At 57.5% G+C, this 18,848-nt stretch overlaps 2 protein-coding genes across 2 annotated transcripts in view; one reads left to right on the forward strand and one right to left on the reverse strand.

The window, feature by feature from the left end:
- The window catches only part of F5Z01DRAFT_659541 (histidine phosphatase superfamily), a 1,188-nt gene extending 478 nt beyond the window's left edge, over positions 1-710 (forward strand). The window contains exon 2 of the mRNA XM_046263780.1: positions 1-710. Coding sequence (XP_046116749.1) covers positions 1-585 — 585 coding nt within the window. The 3' untranslated portion in view covers positions 586-710.
- The window catches only part of F5Z01DRAFT_726188 (uncharacterized protein), a gene marked incomplete at its 5' end in the record, with an annotated part of 44,070 nt that continues 25,932 nt past the window's right edge, over positions 711-18,848 (reverse strand). Inside the window, one exon of the mRNA XM_046266652.1 lies at positions 711-18,848. This exon is cut by the window's right edge and continues 18,148 nt beyond it. Coding sequence (XP_046116750.1) covers positions 717-18,848 — 18,132 coding nt within the window. The 3' untranslated portion in view covers positions 711-716.

Below are 18,848 nucleotides of genomic sequence, written 5' to 3' on the forward strand. Positions count from 1 at the left end.
AACAACTGGTCACTCAAGGATACGGATGGCGTAAACACCTGGTTCGACGCCTTCCTCGCCCCCGAGGGAGAGACCCAGGCCGGAGAACTGAGCACGTTCTGGTCCACGCTGACGTCGGCCCAGGGGGCACCCCTCCCGCAAAGGGTGTACACGTCTCCGTTGGCGCGTTGTCTCCAGACGACAGAGTTTGTCTACGGGCCTCTGTTTCCCAAGGAGAAGTTCCATCCTATTATCAAGGAGGATCTGAGGGAGAGGTGGACGCTGCATACGTGTGACCGGCGGCGAACCAAGTCATGGATCGCGGAGAACTGGGTGCCCAAGGGGTACGTATTCGAAGATGGTTTCGCTGAGGAGGACGAGCTGGCCAAGAAGGACGACAGACGCGAGAGTGACGAGGAGCATGGCGCGCGAAAGCAGCGTGCCCTGGAGGATGTGTGGAATGCGGACCAGGGCGAGGAGTTTGTCGCCCTCGTGTGTCACTCCATGGCCATCAGGGCTATTCTGGCTGTCGTTGGGGCCAACATGTTCAGGGTGAGGGAGGGCTCAAGCATAGCGTTGCTCGTCAAGGGCACAAAGATGGGGTAGATAGACGGGAGTTTATGGATCGAGTGGTCAGCGCCATTGAGTCAGACAGGGAACATACATGTCATCGACTAACTATATAGAATTATCCAGAAATCCTTCGACAAAAGAAATAAAGTAAACAAATAACCCATCTACTCAGAAATAAAGAAAGAGCCCAGCTTGGCATCAGGCTCCTCGCACAACCGCATCAGGATGCCCTCCAGCTGGTCATACAGCCTGTTGATCTCCTCGGGCCCCACGCACAGTTTGTTGTACGTCGTGCGCCAGTCGTACTCCTCCTCGCCGAGCATGCACTGCACCGCGATCAGCGTCTGCGTGTATCCGTCCGCCATCTCCACCGACGAGAACTTGGCCTCGTCGCTGACGATGATGGCGTCCGTGGCGGAGGACTGGTCTGCGTTGGACGAGTCCGCCTTGGCTGGCTGCAGCGCGATGCGGTTCGTCGGGTGCGTCAGCGTCGAGGCGACTTCGGGGCACAGCTCGGCGAGCTTGTCTGTGCCAAAGTGCTCGTGGGGAACGCCTTCGGCCGCCATGAGCTGCAGATTCGCGAGATACTCGGTGACGGACTGGTCCTTGGGCAGGCGCACGCGTACGGGCACACGTGCGGTGGTCAGACCGGCGACGGACTCGAGACCACGTAGGGGTGCCTGACGACCGGACGACGTGTGCGTGAACAGGACGTCATCTCTCTGGAGGTTGATACCGAGGGCAATGGACCAGGCACCCGTCATGAGCGTGGCAGTAGTGACGGTGGAGTCCGGGCGAGCAGGCAGCGAGAAGCAGCGACGCAACATGGCCGTGACGCCCGTGGTCGGTGTCCCTGCGGGCGGTGGGTTGGGCCAGATGGTCTCCTGCGCACCCTCAAGTTGCTTGGTCCAGTACTGGGCCGCCGCGTCCATGTCGATGCCGCGCGAGAAGCGGACGAAGCCAGCATACGGCTGCAGGGTCAGCGGTGGCACGCCATAGTAGAACTGGTGCATGGCGGTGACGACGAGACCCATGGTCCAGCCATCGCAGACGGCGTGGTGGTGGATCCAGACACAGTAGTCGTGGCCATCGTCACGCACAATCGCCTGGCGGGAGAGAGGCGAGCCGTAGGTCATGTTCATGCCCTCGTTGGGAGGGAAGCGCGAGGCGACGTAGGACCGCACCGTCTTGTGCCCAGAGACGTCTTCCCACTCACAGGGACCCTTGAGGACGGCTTGCTTGGCCACGCCATCGACCAGGACGATGCGGGTGCGCAAGATGGGGAAGTGCTGCACCAGCGCCTCCCAGGCTGCCCTGAAACGGGCCACGTCGACGTGATCGGGCAGACGCCAGACGCGGGCGGCCATGAAGAGCCCAGGGCCCTTGGTGGTTGTCTTGACAAAGGCAGCCTGCGTCGTATGCGTGGGGAACGCGTCTTCCAGTGCCGGCAGCGTGGGCAGGTTGCCCTGCTTCTGCACCTCACGCGCAATGACCTCGATCTCGTCGGGCGAGTCGAGCAACTCAAACGGCGCCACGTCCAAGGTCTGGTACTGGGTGCCGCCTGTGGTGGCCAAGGCCAGGGCAGACAGACGCGAGTCCTTGAAGATGGTGGCGACCGTCAGGCCGAGATTGTGTTCCTGGGCCTTGGAGGCCAGTTTGATGGCGGTCAGCGAGTCACCTCCGATCTGGAGGAACTCATCGTTGCGTCCGACCTCTTCGGGCTTGAGGCCCAGGATATCGCACACAAGAGTCTGCAGCGTGGCCTCAACCTCGTTCTGGGGCTGCACCTTTGTCTCGCTGGCCGAGTAGTAGTACGATAGGTCCCCAGGAGAGAGGCCATCCGTCATGGCCTTGAGCGTTTTGCGGTCCAGCTTCATCGACGCCCCAATAAAAGGCATCTGCCGCACCGGGAAGACAATGGTAGGCACCATGTACCCTGGCAGAACCAGCCGCAGCTGGCTCGTCAGTTCCGCGCGGAACTCCTGCATCTCCTCGCCCAAGGGCAAGAAGAATCCATCCTCCTCTCCTCCATTGTCCACCTCTTTCTTGAAGCTGACATACGCCACCAGAACCTGGCGGGTGTCCAGCTTCATAACCCCGGCAGCGGCGTACTCGATCTTGTCAGAAGCCTTGATGATGCGGTCTTCCACCTCGCCAAGCTCAATGCGCTGACCACGGACCTTGACCTGTGTGTCAACGCGACCGTGGTACTCGAGAGAGCCGTCGGCATTGTAGCTGACCAGGTCACCCGTCTTGTAGAAGCGCTGGTGCCGGTGGCTGAGCGAAGCAGGCATCCAGTGCATGGGGCCACGCAGGAAGCTGGCCTTGGTCTTGTCCTCGTCGCCAATGTAGCCACGAGCGAGAGCGCGCCCCTGGATGAGAAGCTCACCAACACAGCCAATGGGCGAGAGCTTGTTGTGGTCGTCTGCGTCCACAATGTAGGCACTATGCGCCAAGTACTGTCCGATCGTGGTAGGCGAGGCGTCGCGGGACGTCCATTCGTTGACAGCGCTCATGATACATCCCTCGGTCGGTCCGTACCCATTGAGAAGTCGGACCTTGCCGCACCACGTCTGGATGTTGTCCTTACCGGATGCCTCGCCGACAAGCTGCAGCACCTTGAGCGTCGGGAGTTGCGCGGGCTGAATGGTGCGCACAAACGAGGGACTGAAGAGTGCCACGTTGGTGCGCGAACGGGTGATAAAGTCTGCCGTGCTCTGCAGCCTCTCTGACTCGGCCGCCATGCAGAGCGTGCCGCCATTACCGACGGCAGCCCACAGCTCGAGGATGGAGGCGTCAAAGGCGAAGCTGGAGAACTGCATGCAGCGGACGTCCTCGTTGTCGGGGGCATACACGTGCACCTGGTTCATGAGACTGGAGAGAACGGGCCCATGCTCGATCATGATGCCCTTGGGCTTGCCAGTGGAGCCAGAAGAGAAGAGAATGTAGGCCGCGTTGGCAGGTGTGGTGCGGTCCTGAAGTTGAGAAGGCAACACAGTGGCCTTCATCTTGCTGATGGCATCGAGAGAAACCTCGACAATGGTGGGAACAACGCCTCTAAAGTCGGCGACGTTGTCGGGCGTGACCACCATGTGCTTGGCGTTGACCTGGGCAATAATTTCCAGGCGACGCTCGATGGGGTGTGACGGGTCGAGAGGAATGAAGACAGCGCCTGACTTCATAACACCAAAGAGCGCTACGATGGCCCACATTGTCTTGTCGAGACACAGAGGAACAGGTGTCTCGCGGCCGACACCAAGCTCGATAAGGTGAGTAGCCAACTTGTTCGACAAGTCGTCGAGCTCGGCGTAGGTGAGCGAGCCAGCGGTGGTAAACACAGCCTCCTTGTTGGGCATCCGCTGGGCTTGTTTGCTGAAGAAGCCGTGAAGAGTGTCATCGACAGTCATGGGCTCGCGCTGGTTCCAGGAGGCGATCTTGTTTTGGTCCCAGACGCCAGCAACCTCGACTTGGGTCAGGGGCTTCTGTCCCGCAATGCAGAGCTGGCGAACGACATGGTCGAGATGGTTCGACAAGGCTTCTACCCGGGCGTCGGACAGGGCACGAGTGTTGTAGACGAGGGAGAAATCAACAGAGTCTTCGAGAATGACACCCTCCACCACAAGAGGGTAGCTGTGGTAACCATCCATGGCATCGCCCAGCTTGTCAGAAGCAGAGCTCACCATGGCTTCGTCCCCATCACTCTCCGTGTCACCGCCTTGAGCTGGCTGCGCGACGAAGAGCGTCTGGAAGTTGGTGGCTTCCTTGACCTCGTCGCCCAGCTTGGAGATGTTTTGCAAGCCAAACTGTTCGTACGAGGTCATCTCAAAGGCCTGGCTCTGCACATTGTGCAAAAAGTCCCTGACCGACTGCGTGCCGTCAAGGCGGACCCGGACAGGCACTGTGGCCAAAGCAGGACCAGGCATGCGCTCTAGTCCTGCCACGGGTGCGGTACGACCGGAGACGGTGGTACCGAACGTCACGTCGTCCGTCTCTGAGTAGCGTGCGAGGACAATGGCCCAGGCAGCCCTGACGACGGAGGCGCGCGTGATGCCTTGCTCGAGCGGCGTCTCGGGCCATGGCACGCTCTTGGCCACGCGACGTGTGATGCTCTTGGGCGAGACGTCAGTCTCAGAGGCTTTGATCTCGGGAGGGAACGAAGCGCGCTTGGCGCCTGTGAGCTGCTCCCTCCAGTAATTGACAGCCGCCTCGTGGTCCATCTTGAGGACGTGCTGAATGAAGCCGGAATAAGGCGCCATGGGGGTAGGAGAAGCACCCTCATAAAAGCTCCGCAGGTTGTTCAAGATGAGGCCCATTGTCCAACCATCAAAGACGGAGTGGTGGCTGATGAGGATCAGATAGGTGTCCTCGCCTTCCGTGATGAGGGCATAGCGACTGAGGCGAGTTCCATAGCCCATCTCGAAGAGACTAGACGCGTCAATGAATGCCTTAACATCCATGTTACCCGTCTCCTCCCAGGCAATATCGTTGGAAACGACAATCTGAACAGGTGCACCGGCCATATCGAGCATACGTGTCCGTAAGTTGTAGCATATATCGACAGTCTGTTCCCAAGCTAGCTTGAAGGCAGCAAGGTCAATGTGCTTGCCGAGGCGGTACACGTGCTTCATGATGTAGGCTCCAGGCTGCTTGAGGGTCAGGGCAATCAGACCAGCCTGGAGAGGGGTGCAAGGATATGCGTCCTCGATGATGTGACGCTGGTCCAGGATGTCAATGTGTTTGTCCGCTTCGGCGAGGACAAGCTTCCTGCGTTCTTCGCCAAGCAAGGAGAATGGCGAGACTTCTTCGACGATACCGCCCGTGTCCTCGATGCACTTGGTGGCTAGAGTAGAAAGGCGTGCATCGGCGAAGATGTCCTTCACTGAAAGCGACAGACCAGCGTCACGAGCGAGCGTCACAAGCTGGATGGCAGCGATAGAATCACCGCCGATACGGAGGAAGCTATCGTCTCGGCCGATGGATTCGAGCGAGATGTTCAGAGCTTCAGACCATAGCTTTTGCATGCGCGTCTCCATCTCCGTCTCGGGTGGCCTCTTGTCGGCCTCTGCCAAAGCATAAGCAGCCCGCTCTTCCTTGGACAGCTCCTCGGTCAGTGTCTTGAGGAGCTTCCTATCCACCTTGCCTGATGCCGTGACTGGCATGAAGCTGCAGGGAATGAACATGGCCGGGACCATGTAGGAGGGCAGAGTGACGGTGAGTGTACCAACCAGCGCTGCCACGGCGCTCTGCAGCTCGGGTGTAAGCTGCTCAAAAGGCGACGACTCGGAGCGTCGACCCGTGACATCGTCGTAGGAGAAGTAGGCAACCAGGTTGGCGCCTGCATCAGACTTGAAGACATCGACAGTGACCTGCTGGACGCCCTCGAGAGCGTTCTTGACGTGGTATTCCACTTCACCGAGTTCCACGCGTAGACCACGGATCTTGACTTGGGTATCCTTGCGTGAAGAGAACTCAATAGTACCGTCGGCGTTATACGAAGCGAGATCGCCAGACTTGTAGAAGCGGTTCCAGTCAGGCTCGGTCCGACGAGGCGCCCACTGGGGCAGATTCTCGAGGATGGCCTCGGCCGTCTTGTCAGGGAGGCCAATGTACTCCCTCATGATGGTGGGACCTTGGATGACAATCTCACCAACGGTTCCGATGGGTGCGAGGCGAGTAGGATTGTTAGGCTCGACGATCCATACGTACGCAGCGACGGGGCTACCGATGGTACCGGGCGTGCTGTTGGGGCCAACCTCATGAGCTGTGTTGGCGAATGTGGTCTCAGCAGGGCCCCAGGCGTTGACGAGCTGGACTTCGTTCTTCCAAGCGTCGAGAATGTCCTGCGTGCAGGCTTCACCGCCAACAAGCAGGAACTCGAGAGACGGGACGTCCTTGGGCTTGAAGCCGCGGGCAAAGGCGGGTGTGAGGAGTGCCCAGTTAATCTCCCAGTTGTTGATGTACTCGACAATGTTGTTCATGCGCGTCTCGTCGTCAGGAACGTACAGACAGCCACCAAAGAACCAGGTGCTGACAATCTCCGCGACGGAAATGTCAAAGACATGCGAGCCGAATTGAAGTGTTCGAGCCTTGCCAAAGAGCATCCGCAGAGTCTTCCAAATATTCATCTGACTGGTGCACAGCGAATGGTGTTCAATGACGAATCCCTTGGGCGTTCCAGTGCTACCAGATGTGAAGAAGACGTAGACAATGTCCTTGGGGGTGACAGTAACAGACGGTCCCTGTTCACCGGGGCCAATGCTGGACTGGAGTTGTCTGTCGAGGGATATGTCGACAGCCAACACACTCCCTGCGAGACCGACCATGAGCTCGAGGTTGCCAGGAGAGACAAGGGCCACCTTGGAATGGACCTGGTCGGCAATCTGCTGCTTACGAGCAGGCGGGTGCGAGGGATCGACAGGCACCCAAGCACCACCGGCCTTATTGATGGCCAGGATGGCCACCTGGTACAAGGCGGATTTGTTGAAGCAGAGCATGATCAGATCACCGACCTGCACACCATAGTCGTTCACAAGATGGTGCGCTAGGCGGTTTGCAGCACGGTTGAGCTCTGCGTATGTGAACTCCCCGTCCCAGGAGCGCACAGCCCAGGCATCAGGCTGGCCACGGCCAACTTCTTCCACCATTTCGTGGAATGTCTTGTCATAGACGTCAATCGTGTGACTGTTGAACTCGTGTGCCTTCTGAACGTCCCATTCGCCTGCGACGGCGAGTGTAGACAGGGGTTCGTCGCTTTCAGAGAGAAGCTGCCGCACGACGTTGGCGTATTGCTCTGAAAGGGCTGTCATCTGGTTCTCGCTGAGGATGTCGGAGTTGTATGTGAGTACGAAATCGACAGCACTGTCAAAGACCCGGCCTTGGACCACGAGCGGGAAGGTGAAGTAGCCCTCCATGGCCTCCTCGACGCTGATCTTCTCGGTCGTGTCAGGCATGAGCAGCGAGTAGGCGTCGCCAATCATGCCGGCGAATTGCTGCGCAGGCTGCACGGCCAGGAGGGACGAGAAGGCGGTCGCCTCCTCAACGTCACGTCCGAGCTTGTTGATGTTCTGCAGACCGTATTGCTCATATGGAATCATCTCGAGGGCCTGGTTCTGGATTTGCTGCAGGTAGCCTGAGATGGTCTGCTGGCTGTCGAGACGGACTCGGATGGGCACTGTGGCCAGCGTCGGACCGGGCATCTCTGACAAATTGGCAACAGGCGCCTGTCGGCCTGATACTGTCGTGCCAAAGGTGACATCCTCGTTCTCGCAGTAGCGGGCCAAGACGACAGCCCACGCGGCGCGCAAGATGGTGGCCTTGGTGATGCCACTGTCCGTCTTGGGGAAGTCAATGTTCTTAACGAGGATCTTGGCGGTGCTAGTCGACTTGCTGGCGCCCGACTTGGGGGTGGTAGGAGGCCAGCTCGCACGGGTGGCATCTTCGAGCTGGTTGCGCCAGAATGCCTTGGTCTGCTCCTCGGGAACGCTCATGACATACTTGACAAAGGCAGCGTAAGGGGTCAGACCAAGGTCTTCGTCTTCTTCTCCATAGTAGCAGGAGAAGAGAGTGCGGATAACGAGCTGAGATGACCAACCATCGTAGACCGAGTGATGGACCACCCAGCAGAAGTAGTTGGCGTCGGCCTCACGAACGAGCCCGTAGCGGCTGAGGCGGCGACCATAGCCCATGGGAATGGCAGAGACCTCCCTGACGAAGGGGGCGGCGTCTGATGAGGATTGCTCCCAGTGGACATCTTTGTTGACAACAACCTGGATGGATCTGCTGCCCAGCTGGATAATCCTGGTACGCAGGACTGCGCAGTGGGCAATTGTGCGTTCCCAAGCAGCGCGGAACTTGTCGAGGTCCACATCATCAGCCAGCTTGTAGACGTACTTGGCAATATGCGAGCCAGGCTGCTTCTCGGCGAGAGCGATCATACCCTCTTGTAGGGCGATGGTAGGGAAGGCGTCCTCGATCTCTTGATCCGCATTGAGGCCGCACTTCTGGTGAACAGAGTCGGTTGACAAGATGGTATCGCGCATATCAGCAGGTAGCAAGCTGAAGGGGGGAATGTTGTCGCCGTCGGTATCGACATCGACCGAGGAAGCCTTGGCGGCGACGCTGCAAAGCCGCGAGTCATCAAAAACATCCTTGACGGTGATAGAGATGCCACTCTCGCGAGCGCGCGACACAAGCTGGATCGCCAGGATAGAGTCGCCACCAATCTGGAGGAAAGCATCGTCTTTCCCAACCGTGGACTCGGGGATATCCAACAGTTGGGCCCAAATCTTCTGCAGCTGCATCTCAACAGGCGTGTCAGGGGCACGCTTCTCACCAGTCATGAGGGCATACTCGGCCAACGCTGTCCTGTCGAGCTGCTCGAGACGCGAACGCAGACCGTTGCGGTCGAGCTTGCCAGACGTCACGACGGGCATGTATTTGCAGGGCACGAAGAGCGTAGGCACCATGTACCTCGGAAGCGTGACGCTCAACTCACCCACCATGGCCGTCAGTGTCTTCTGCAGGTCGCTGTCGATCGGCATGAACATATCGGCACCCTGCGCCGAACCACACGTGGCCTTGTCGAAGCAGAAGTAGGTGACCAAAGTCGCCCCCTTGTCGCCCTTGAATACATCAACGACAACTTGGCTCACGCCAGGGAGTTGAGCGCCAACATGGTGCTCAATCTCACCGAGTTCAACTCGGAGCCCGCGAATCTTGACCTGCTTGTCCTTGCGGCTAGAGAAGTCAATCGTACCATCGGGGTTGTAGCTACACAAGTCACCAGACTTGTAGAACTTGGCCCATGGCTTGAGATTCGTGCGAGGCGCCCATTCCGGTGGTGTCGGTACCAAGGCTTCGGCTGTGCGCTTGGGATCAGCCAGGTACTCCCTCAGGAGATTGGGACCCTGGATGACGACCTCTCCTATGGTGCCGACAGGGGCGAGCTTTTGCGGATCGTTGGGGTCTACGATCCAGGCAAAGCCTCCCACTGGACGTCCGATGGTCAAGGGGCTATCCTCTATCGAGGTGAACTCGTGCATGATGGAGATGACACAAGTTTCGGACGGCCCCCAGCCATTGAAGAGGCGGACGTGTCCAAACCAGTTCTCAAGCACATCGCGCGTGACAGCCTCGCCACCAAGACAAAGCAGCTTGACGTTCGGTACGCTTGCCGGTACGATAGTACGAGCAAAGGCAGGCGTGAGGAAGAGCCATGTAATGTTGGCCTCGTTGATGTACTCGGTCAAGTTGTTCATCCTCGTGTGGTCGGACGGCACGCAGACGGTCGCGCCTGTAATTAATGGACCGACGATTTCGCCAACTGAGAAATCAAAGACAAAGGAGGCGAACTGCAGTAGATTGACGTCGGGCGTCAAGCCAAGGCGTTTGGCAAAGGCTGTCTGGGCGGTACAGACAGCCCCATGCTCCATAACCAGACCCTTGGGCGTACCCGTTGATCCGGACGTAAAGAGCACATAGATGGCATCCTCAGGACGCACCTCGATATCCGGGGCGACATCTAAGGCAACATCCGAGACAAGCTGTTGGTCGAGGTGAGCGGAGACCTTGATGACCTTGTCGACCAGCTTCGAGCAAAGCTCAAGGTTGTCCGCAGACGTGAGAGCGATAGTAGCGCCCGTTTGATCGACAATCTGGCGCTGGCGTTGCTCCGGGTGCCCAGGATCAAGGGGAACCCAGGCCGCACCGGCCTTGTTGATAGCCAGAATAGACACAATATGCCAGATACTCTTCTCAAAGCACACCTGGACGAGGTCATGCTGCTTGACGCCTTGCTCAATCAGGTGGTGAGCAAGGCGGTTGGAGGCCTTGTTGAGTTGGTCGTAGGTCATCACTCCATCGTGAGCTCGGACAGCCACGTCGTCAGGTCGAAGAGCAGCCTGCTGGGCGAAGAGGCCGTGGAAAGTCGAGTCAATGAGCTCAGGGACCTCGGGGTTGAACTTGTAGGCCAGCTCAAGATCCATGCTCGAGGCAACGTCAATGTCCTTGAGGGATGAAGCAGCGCCTTCGATAAGTTGCTGCGTCACGTGGTTGAATTGTGCATACAGGGCAGACATCTGCTCTTTGCAGAGGACATCCGAATCGTAGATCAGCTGTAGCTTCACGTGAGAGTCGGCGACCTGCCCCTGAACCACCAGCGGGTAGCTAAAGTAGCCCTCCATAGACTCGTCAGTCTCGTCATCGCCATCAGAGGCGGACGCGCCTTCCGCAGGAAGAAGCCAGGCATCCTCCTCGGTCTCGTTGCCAGCAGAAAACATCTGCTGGAAGGGTTGGATCACCAGAAGGGAGGAAAAGTCGGTGGACTCCTGTGCTTCAGGGCTGATGCGGGCAATGTTCTGTATGCCAAACTGCTCAAAAGCAATCATGTCCGTGGCCTGGTCCTGCACGCCCTTGAGGAAGGTATGCACATCAGTCTCGGGATCAAGTCTGATTCTCACGGGCACCGTCGCGACCATGGGTCCAGGCATGTCGGCGAGACCAGCCACAGGTGCGTGGCGACCACTGATGGTTGTGCCGAACGTGACGTCGTCAGCATCGCTGTAGCGGCCGAGGACCATGGCCCACGTCGCCCTCAGGATCGTGGCCTTTGTGATGGAAGAGTCCATGGTGCGGGGGAAGTTGATAGTCGTGTTCATCACACGCGTTCCGTTGCCTGATCGGACCTTGTTGGTGGGAGGATAGGTCGCCTTCCTGGCGCCCTCAAGTTGGCTCGACCAGAAAGTCCTGGCCGCCTCGCGGTCTATGGACTGCACGAAACGGATGAAGCCAGAATATGGCTGGAGTTTGAACCCCTGCGTTCCCGTAAACTCGGCATACAGTGTGCCGAGCAGAAGACGAAGCGTCCACCCGTCGTAGGTGGTGTGGTGCACCACCCATGTGAAGTAGTTGTCACCGCTGGGCTCTGTGATGAGAGCGTAGCGGTTCAGGGGAGAGCCATAGGTCATCTCCACGGTCTTGGCGTACTTCATAAACTCGCGGTGACTGTCCGTGTGCACAGTCTCCCAGCTGATGTCCTCGTTGATGATGGCCTGCACGCACTGGCCGCCCACCATGACAATCCGAGTGCGTAGGTTGGAACACTTTATCATGGTACGCTCCCACGCAGCCTTGAACCGGTTGACGTCGACATTGGAGGCTAGCTTGAAACTGTAGCGGGCAATGTATGATCCAGGCTGTGTAGTAGAGAGCGCCATGAGTCCTTCTTGCAGAGAAGTACATGGGTACGCGTCGACAACGGATTGAGAGGGCTTCAGACCAGCCTCCTCACGGACTACCTTGTCAATGACCGACGCAGGCATGCTCAGCAAACCAAATGGCTCGATCTGCTGAGAGGAAGCATCGGCGAGGTCCGTCTCGACTGTCTTCTCCGCCACAGCACACAGTCGCGAATCATCAAAGATGTCCTTGACGGCGACTTGCAGACCGTTCTCGCGAAGGGCACTGACAAGCTGGATGGCCGCAATAGAATCACCGCCGATGCGAAGGAAACTATCGTCGCGACCAATTGATTCAACGGGAATGTTGAGCAGCTCAGCCCAGATGTGCTGGAGACGGGCTTCTGTGGGATTGGCAGGGCCTCGCTTCTTTCCATCAAGCAGTGCGTAGTTGTTCAACTGGGCGTTGTCCAACTTGCTGGTCTCGGCGCGCAGCGTGTTCCTGTCCAATTTGGTTGATGTGATAAAGGGCATGAACTTGCAGGGCACGAAAAGTGTTGGGATCATATACCGCGGTAGAGACACGCCGAGCTTGCCTACGAGGGCAGACAGCTGGCGGTTCAGCTTGGCATCGATCGGGAGGAACATGTCCTCGTAGGTCGTGCTGCTGCTGGCGGTGCGGCTCTCATCAGAGTAGCAGAAATATGCCACGAGATTGGTGCCCTTTTCTCCCTTGAACACGTCCACGGCTAGTTGGCGGACATCAGGCAGGTTGGACCGGACATGGTGCTCGACTTCACCTAATTCAACACGAAGGCCACGAATCTTGACTTGTGTGTCCTTGCGGCTGCTGAACTCGAGGAAGCCGTCTGCATTGTAGAAGCAGAGATCCCCTGATTTATAGAAGCGGTTCCAGTGGGAGTCGCTCGAGTTGGGTGCCCAGTCGGGCAGCTGGTACACCGTCGTCTCGGCAGTCTTTTCAGGGTTGGCGAGATACTCGCGTAAGAGCGTCGGGCCTTGCAAGACGACTTCGCCGAGCGTACCGGTAGGCGCCAGCTTGTGAGGATTGCCCGGCTCCACGACCCAGCAGAAAGAGCCGACGGGCTGACCGATCGTCAGGGGCGATTCGTCGGCACTCTTCCACTCGTGGAGGGTCGAGAAACAACAGGTTTCGGCAGGGCCCCAGCCGTTGACTAGACGCACGGATCCGAACCAAGTCTCAAACACGTCCCTGGGCACGGCTTCGCCAGCGAACAACAGTAGTTCCAGCGACGGAACCATGTCAGGCTTGAGGGTGCGAGCGAAGGCTGGGGTAAGGTATGACCATGTGACCTTGTTGTCACGGATGAAGTCGGTAAGACCATTCATGCGAATGGACTCTGAAGGGATGCTCAGGGTAGCGCCATGAATCAACGGGCCCACGATCTCACCAATGGATAGGTCGAAGACAAAGGCAGCGAATTGTAACATGTTGACCTCGGGTGTCAGGCGTAGTCGCTTGGCGATGGCGGTCTGACTCGTACAGACAGAGACATGCTCCATGACGAGGCCCTTTGGCGTGCCAGTGCTGCCGGAGGTGAAAAGAACGTAAGCAGCATCAGATGGCGACACATTGGGGAGCTCTTTGCTCGGGACCTCCAGGTTGTCCACGAACTCGGAAGTGATTTCGACCACTTGAGGCAAGAGATCACGGCAAATATGGGAGTTCTGAGGCGAGGTCAAGACAAGCTTGGCTCCGGTTTGCGACACAACCTGTTCCAATCGCTGGTGGGGATGTGAGGGATCGAGAGGCACCCAAGTTCCGCCGGCCTTGTTGATCGCGAGGATGGACACAAAGTGCCATGCCGATTTCTCGAAGCACACGTGAACAAGATCACGGGGCTGCAGGTTGTGGTCCGAGATCAGGACCGAAGCCAGTCGCTCAGCGGCATCGTTGAAGTCCTTGTACGTGAGCTTGGCGTCCCAGGCGTTGATGGCGATCGCATCAGCACGCAGTCTGGCCTGTTCGGCCACCATGTCATGGAAGGTCGAATTCACAATCTCGGGAATCTCAGCATTGCTCTTCTTGGCCTGTTCAAAGTCCCAATCGCCAGCGACGGTGACGCTTCCGACCTCACTCTCCGTCTGAAAAAGAAGAGAGTGGATGACATGCTCGGTCTGCTCCAGGATGGCGTTCATCTGTGGCTCAGCCACCAGCGAGGAGTCGCAGGTCAAGTTCAGCGCAATCTTGTCATCGTAAATGATTGTCTGCATGACCAGAGGATAGCTGAAGTAGCCCTCCAGGTTACTTTCGGTAAGGTCAGAGTCGATGTCAGGGGCCAACAACAGAGAATCCGAGTCGCTCCCCATCATCCCCATTCTCTGGAAAGGCTGGACAACGAGCAAGCTGCTGAAATCACAGGCATCCTGTATCTCGGCGTCCAGTTTCTGGATGTTTTGCAGACCGTATTGCTCATAAGCAATCATTTCAGTGGCCTGTGACTGGATAGCCTTCAAGAATGCAGCCACGTTTTGGGTACGATCGAGTTTGACACGCACGGGTATCGTGGCTACCACGGGGCCGGCCATTTCACCCAACCCTGGCACAGGGGCCTGTCGACCAGAAACAGACGTGCCAAATGTGACATCGTCTGTGTCGCAGTAGCGGGCTAGGACCATGGCCCAAGCCGCCCTGATCACCGAGGCCTTGGTGATAGACAGCTCAGGGGTGTCCGGAAGATCAATGATCTTGGTAATAATCTTCGTGGCACTGGCGCCCTTGCCCTGCTTGGATGTTGACGGGAAGCTGCACTTCCTGGCATCTCGCAGCTGTTCCAGCCAGTACTGCTGAGCAGCTTGGCCGTCCATGTCGCGGGTGTATTTGATAAAGCGGTCGAAAGGCTGCAGGTTCATGCTGTACGTCTCGGTATAAACGTCGACGAGGGTGCCGAGGATGAGGCGCTGTGCCCAGCCATCGAACACGGCGTGGTGGGCGGCAACAATGAAGTGATGAACGTCAGAGTTTTGCTCCTTGACCAGCGCATACCGGCTGAGACGCGAGCCCATTGTCATCTCAAACTGGTTCGCTTGGCGAATGACAGCTCCGAGACTCAGACCTTCCGTTTCCTCCCAGGTCACATCGTCCTTGACAGTGATCTGGATCGTTGTGTTGTTTGTGCGGAGGATGCGAACCCGAAGGTTGCTGCAGCGCCTGACAGTTTCCTCCCAGGCTGCCTTGAACTTGACAACGTCCACATGGCTTCCAAGTTTATAGACCCACTTGGAAATGTAGGAGCCTGGTTGTTTGACAGCGAGGGCCATGAGGCCTTCTTGCAAGGCTGTCACGGGCATGGCGTTCTCGATCACCTGCTCGTCTGACAAGCCACAAAGGTCGCGGACAGACTGCGACAAAGCTGCAGGCTTCAGGGCATCACTCAAGAGCTCGAATGGCTTCATGTCTTCTTTGGGACCGGTGCCTTTGGTCTCGACAGCGGACTCGGCCACGGCAGATAAACGAGGATCATCAAAGATGTCCTTGACCGACAATTGGATGCCGTACTCGCGAGCAGCTGTGACCAGATAAATAGCGCTGATCGAGTCGCCACCGATGCGAAGGAAGCTATCGTCACGACCAATGCTGTCCTTGGGTAGATTCAGGATCTCGGCCCAGATGGTCTGCAGACGCTCTTCCATCTCGGTCTCAGGGGCTCTCTTCTCAGCGTCGACTAGTGAGTATCCAGCCAATTCCTTCTGGGAAAGCTCGGCAGTCAACTGCTTGAGTGTCTTTCTGTCAAGCTTGTGCGACGTGCCGAACGGCATGAAGCACATTGGGATGAAGACGGTGGGCACCATATAACCAGGTAGGATGACCTGCAACTTGCCCACCATCTCGGTGATCTGTGCCTGAAGATCGGGCGTGAGTTCCATAAAGAGGTCGTCAGCTGTTGCGGACTGGCGCGTCTCGTCATTGTAGCAGAAATACGCCACCAAGGTCGCTCCGGCGTCCGATTTCAATACGTCGACAGCAACTTGACGGACTCCTGGCAGGTTCTCGTGGAGGTGGTATTCGACTTCGCCCAACTCCACACGAAGACCGCGGATCTTGGTCTGCGTATCTTTGCGAGACAGGTATTCAATAGTACCGTCTGGGTTGTATGAGCAAAGATCGCCCGAGAGATACATGCGATCCCAGCCCTCCTCGTTTCGTCGAGGTGCCCATTCAGGTGGTGCAATCACCGCAGCGCGGGTCTTTTCCTCGTCACCAAGATACTCCCTCATCAAGGTAGGGCCTTGGATGACGATTTCACCAATGGTGCCCACGGGGGCCAAACGCATCGGATTCTTGGGGTCCACGATCCAACAGTGGGCGCCAACGGGGCGACCAATGTTGGCGGGCGAGTCGTTCTTTGACTGGTACTCCCATAGAGCGGAGCACACAGTTGTCTCGCCAGGACCCCAAGCATTGACCAGTCGAACCTTGCCGAACCAGTTATCCAGGAGATCCTGGGCACTGGCCTCGCCACCGACAACCATGAACTCGACCTGCGGCATGTCCTCTGGACGCAGGGTGCGCGCAAAGGCAGGTGTGAAGAAGAGCCAGTTGATGTTGTTGGCGTTGACATAGTCGACTAGACCATTCATACGGGTATCTTCCGAGGGAACATGGATAGAAGCGCCCAGCATCATGGAGCCGATAGTGTCGCTGACGCTCATGTCGAATACATAAGACGCGAATTGGAGCATGCGTACCGACGGAGTCATGCGGAGCCTCTTCCACATGGCAACCTGGCTGGTCACGAGAGAACGGTGCTCGATAATGTATCCCTTCGGCACACCCGTGCTGCCGGAAGTAAACAAAATGTGGGATGCAGTCCGTGGCGATATGTCTGTAACGGGACCGCTCAGGCTCGTAGTTGGGTCTTGGGATAGTTCTTCATCGAGGGCAGAAGTCACCTGGACCACGGTGTCGATGAACTCGGAGCAGGCTTGCTGATATGTAGGCGAAGTGAGAACGACCTTGGCACCAGTGCGTTCAACGATGTAAGCTTGGCGAGACTGAGGGTGCGAGGGCTCCAGAGGCACCCAGGTTGCGCCAGCTTTGCCAATGGCTAGCAAGCAGACTGTGTGCCAAGCGGACTTTTCCATACACACCAAAACGCGATCCTCCTTCTGCACGTCGAGTTCCTTGACAAGGTAGTGGCTGAGGCGGTTGGCGGTGGCGTTGAGATCACCATAGGTGAAAAACTTATCCCAGCCATTGACAGCAACAGCATCAGGCTGGGAGGCCGCGTGGTCTTCAAAGAGCTCATGCCAGCAGCGGTTGATCACTTCGGGCGCTTCGCCTTGCCACTCAATAGCTTTCTGGAGATCCCAATTAGAGGCAATGGACAGATCCGCCAGAGGCTTGTTGTTCTCGGGGACAAGTTCCTGAATGACGTGGTCGAAATGTTGACACAGGGCTTCGAGGCGCGCGGCAGGGATGACAGCCTCGTCATAAGTGAATCCCAAGGTTGTCTCGTTCTCTGACACGTAAGACTGAATAACAAGGGGATAGTTGAAGTAGCCCTCAAACGTGTTGTCGCCAGACTCTTCCTTCTCGACAGGGAGCAGGACCGCATCAGGACTGTCACTCATGGCCGCGACAGGGGAGAAGGGCTGGACCACAAGCAAGCTGCTAAAGTTGCAAGCCTCTTGCGTCTCCGAGTTGATCTTGGCAATGTTGTGCAGACCAAACTGCTCATAGGCAATGCTTTCGGTAGCCTTGTTCTGCACACTCTGCAGGAGCTCGGGGATGGTCCTCTCCTCGAAACGAACGCGGACAGGCACGGTCGCAATGGCGGCACCAGGCATATCGCTCAACCCCGGGACAGGCGCTTGACGACCGGACATGGTCATACCAAACGACACATCATCTGTATCGCAATAGCGAGCCAGGATAATGGCCCACGCAGCGCGGACAATGGTAGCCTTTGTAATGGACGCATCCGTTGACTTAGGGAACAAAATATCCCTATGGACAGTCCGCGTTATGCTCTTGGCTGGCTTCGTGGTTGGAGGGAAACTAGCTTGAGTAGCGCCAGCCAGTTGCGTCTTCCAGAACTCGCGGGCAGCCGTCTCGTCCATCTCGCGTGTGTATTTGACAAAATTGGCGTAGGGGTAGAGGGGCGCCATGGGAGTTCCGAGGTAAGCAGACATCAGCGTCCTGACCACAAGGCTCATGGTCCATCCATCGTAGATGGTGTGATGCATGGCCAGCATGAAATACTGCTTGCCCCTGTCTTGGACGATGGCGTATCTCGCGAGGCGCGAGCCGTATACCATCGGGGTAGAGTTGATATCATCCTGGAATGACTTGACGCTCAGGCTGTGGGTAGGCTCCCATGCGTCGTCGTTGCCAACAAGGACCTGCAGAGTGGCCCCCTGGAAGTTGACAATCCTGGTACGGAGGTTCGTGCAAAGCTCGACAGTGCGCTCCCATGCGGCACGGAAGCGAGCCAGGTCCACTGTATCAGCAATGCGGAACATGACCTGGGCAGTGTAAGAGCCTGACTGCTTGACGGCCAGCGCCATCAGGCCCTCTTGGAGTGCTGTGGCAGGGAATGCGTCGTCAATAGCCTGGTTGTCCTGAAGGTCGCATTGCTTCCTGATCCGCACCAAGGCCTCTTCTTTGGAGACGTGCAGCATGCTGAAGGGTGGCGCTTCATAGGTCTTGACAGCGCCAGCACCCGTAGCCTTGATAGCCATGCTGGAGAGGCGGGGGTTGGCAAAGATCTCAGCAACACTGAGACTGATGTTCTCCTTCTGAGCCAGGGAAACAAGTCGAATTGCAGACATGGAGTCGCCACCAATCTGCAGGAAACTGTCGTTCTTGCTGATGCTCCCTGGCTCAACCTTGATCACCTGCGCCCATAGCTCGCGCAACTTGAATTCCATTTCCGTGGTAGGCTCAATGCGCTCGTCGGTCGACAAGGAGAACAGTGAAAGTTGTTCTTGCGTCAGGCTGGCGGCGAGCTGACGAAGAACAGCCCTATCAAGCTTGAGTGACGTGTTGAAGGGCATCTTGCGTAATGGCAGAAGCAGCGACGGTACCATGTAGGTAGGTAGGACATTCTCGAGGTCCTCAATCAGGCTACCAAAGATCCT

The sequence above is a fragment of the Emericellopsis atlantica genome (assembly GCF_019669845.1).
Source record: "Emericellopsis atlantica unplaced genomic scaffold F5Z01scaffold_19, whole genome shotgun sequence".
Taxonomy (NCBI): domain Eukaryota; kingdom Fungi; phylum Ascomycota; class Sordariomycetes; order Hypocreales; family Bionectriaceae; genus Emericellopsis; species Emericellopsis atlantica.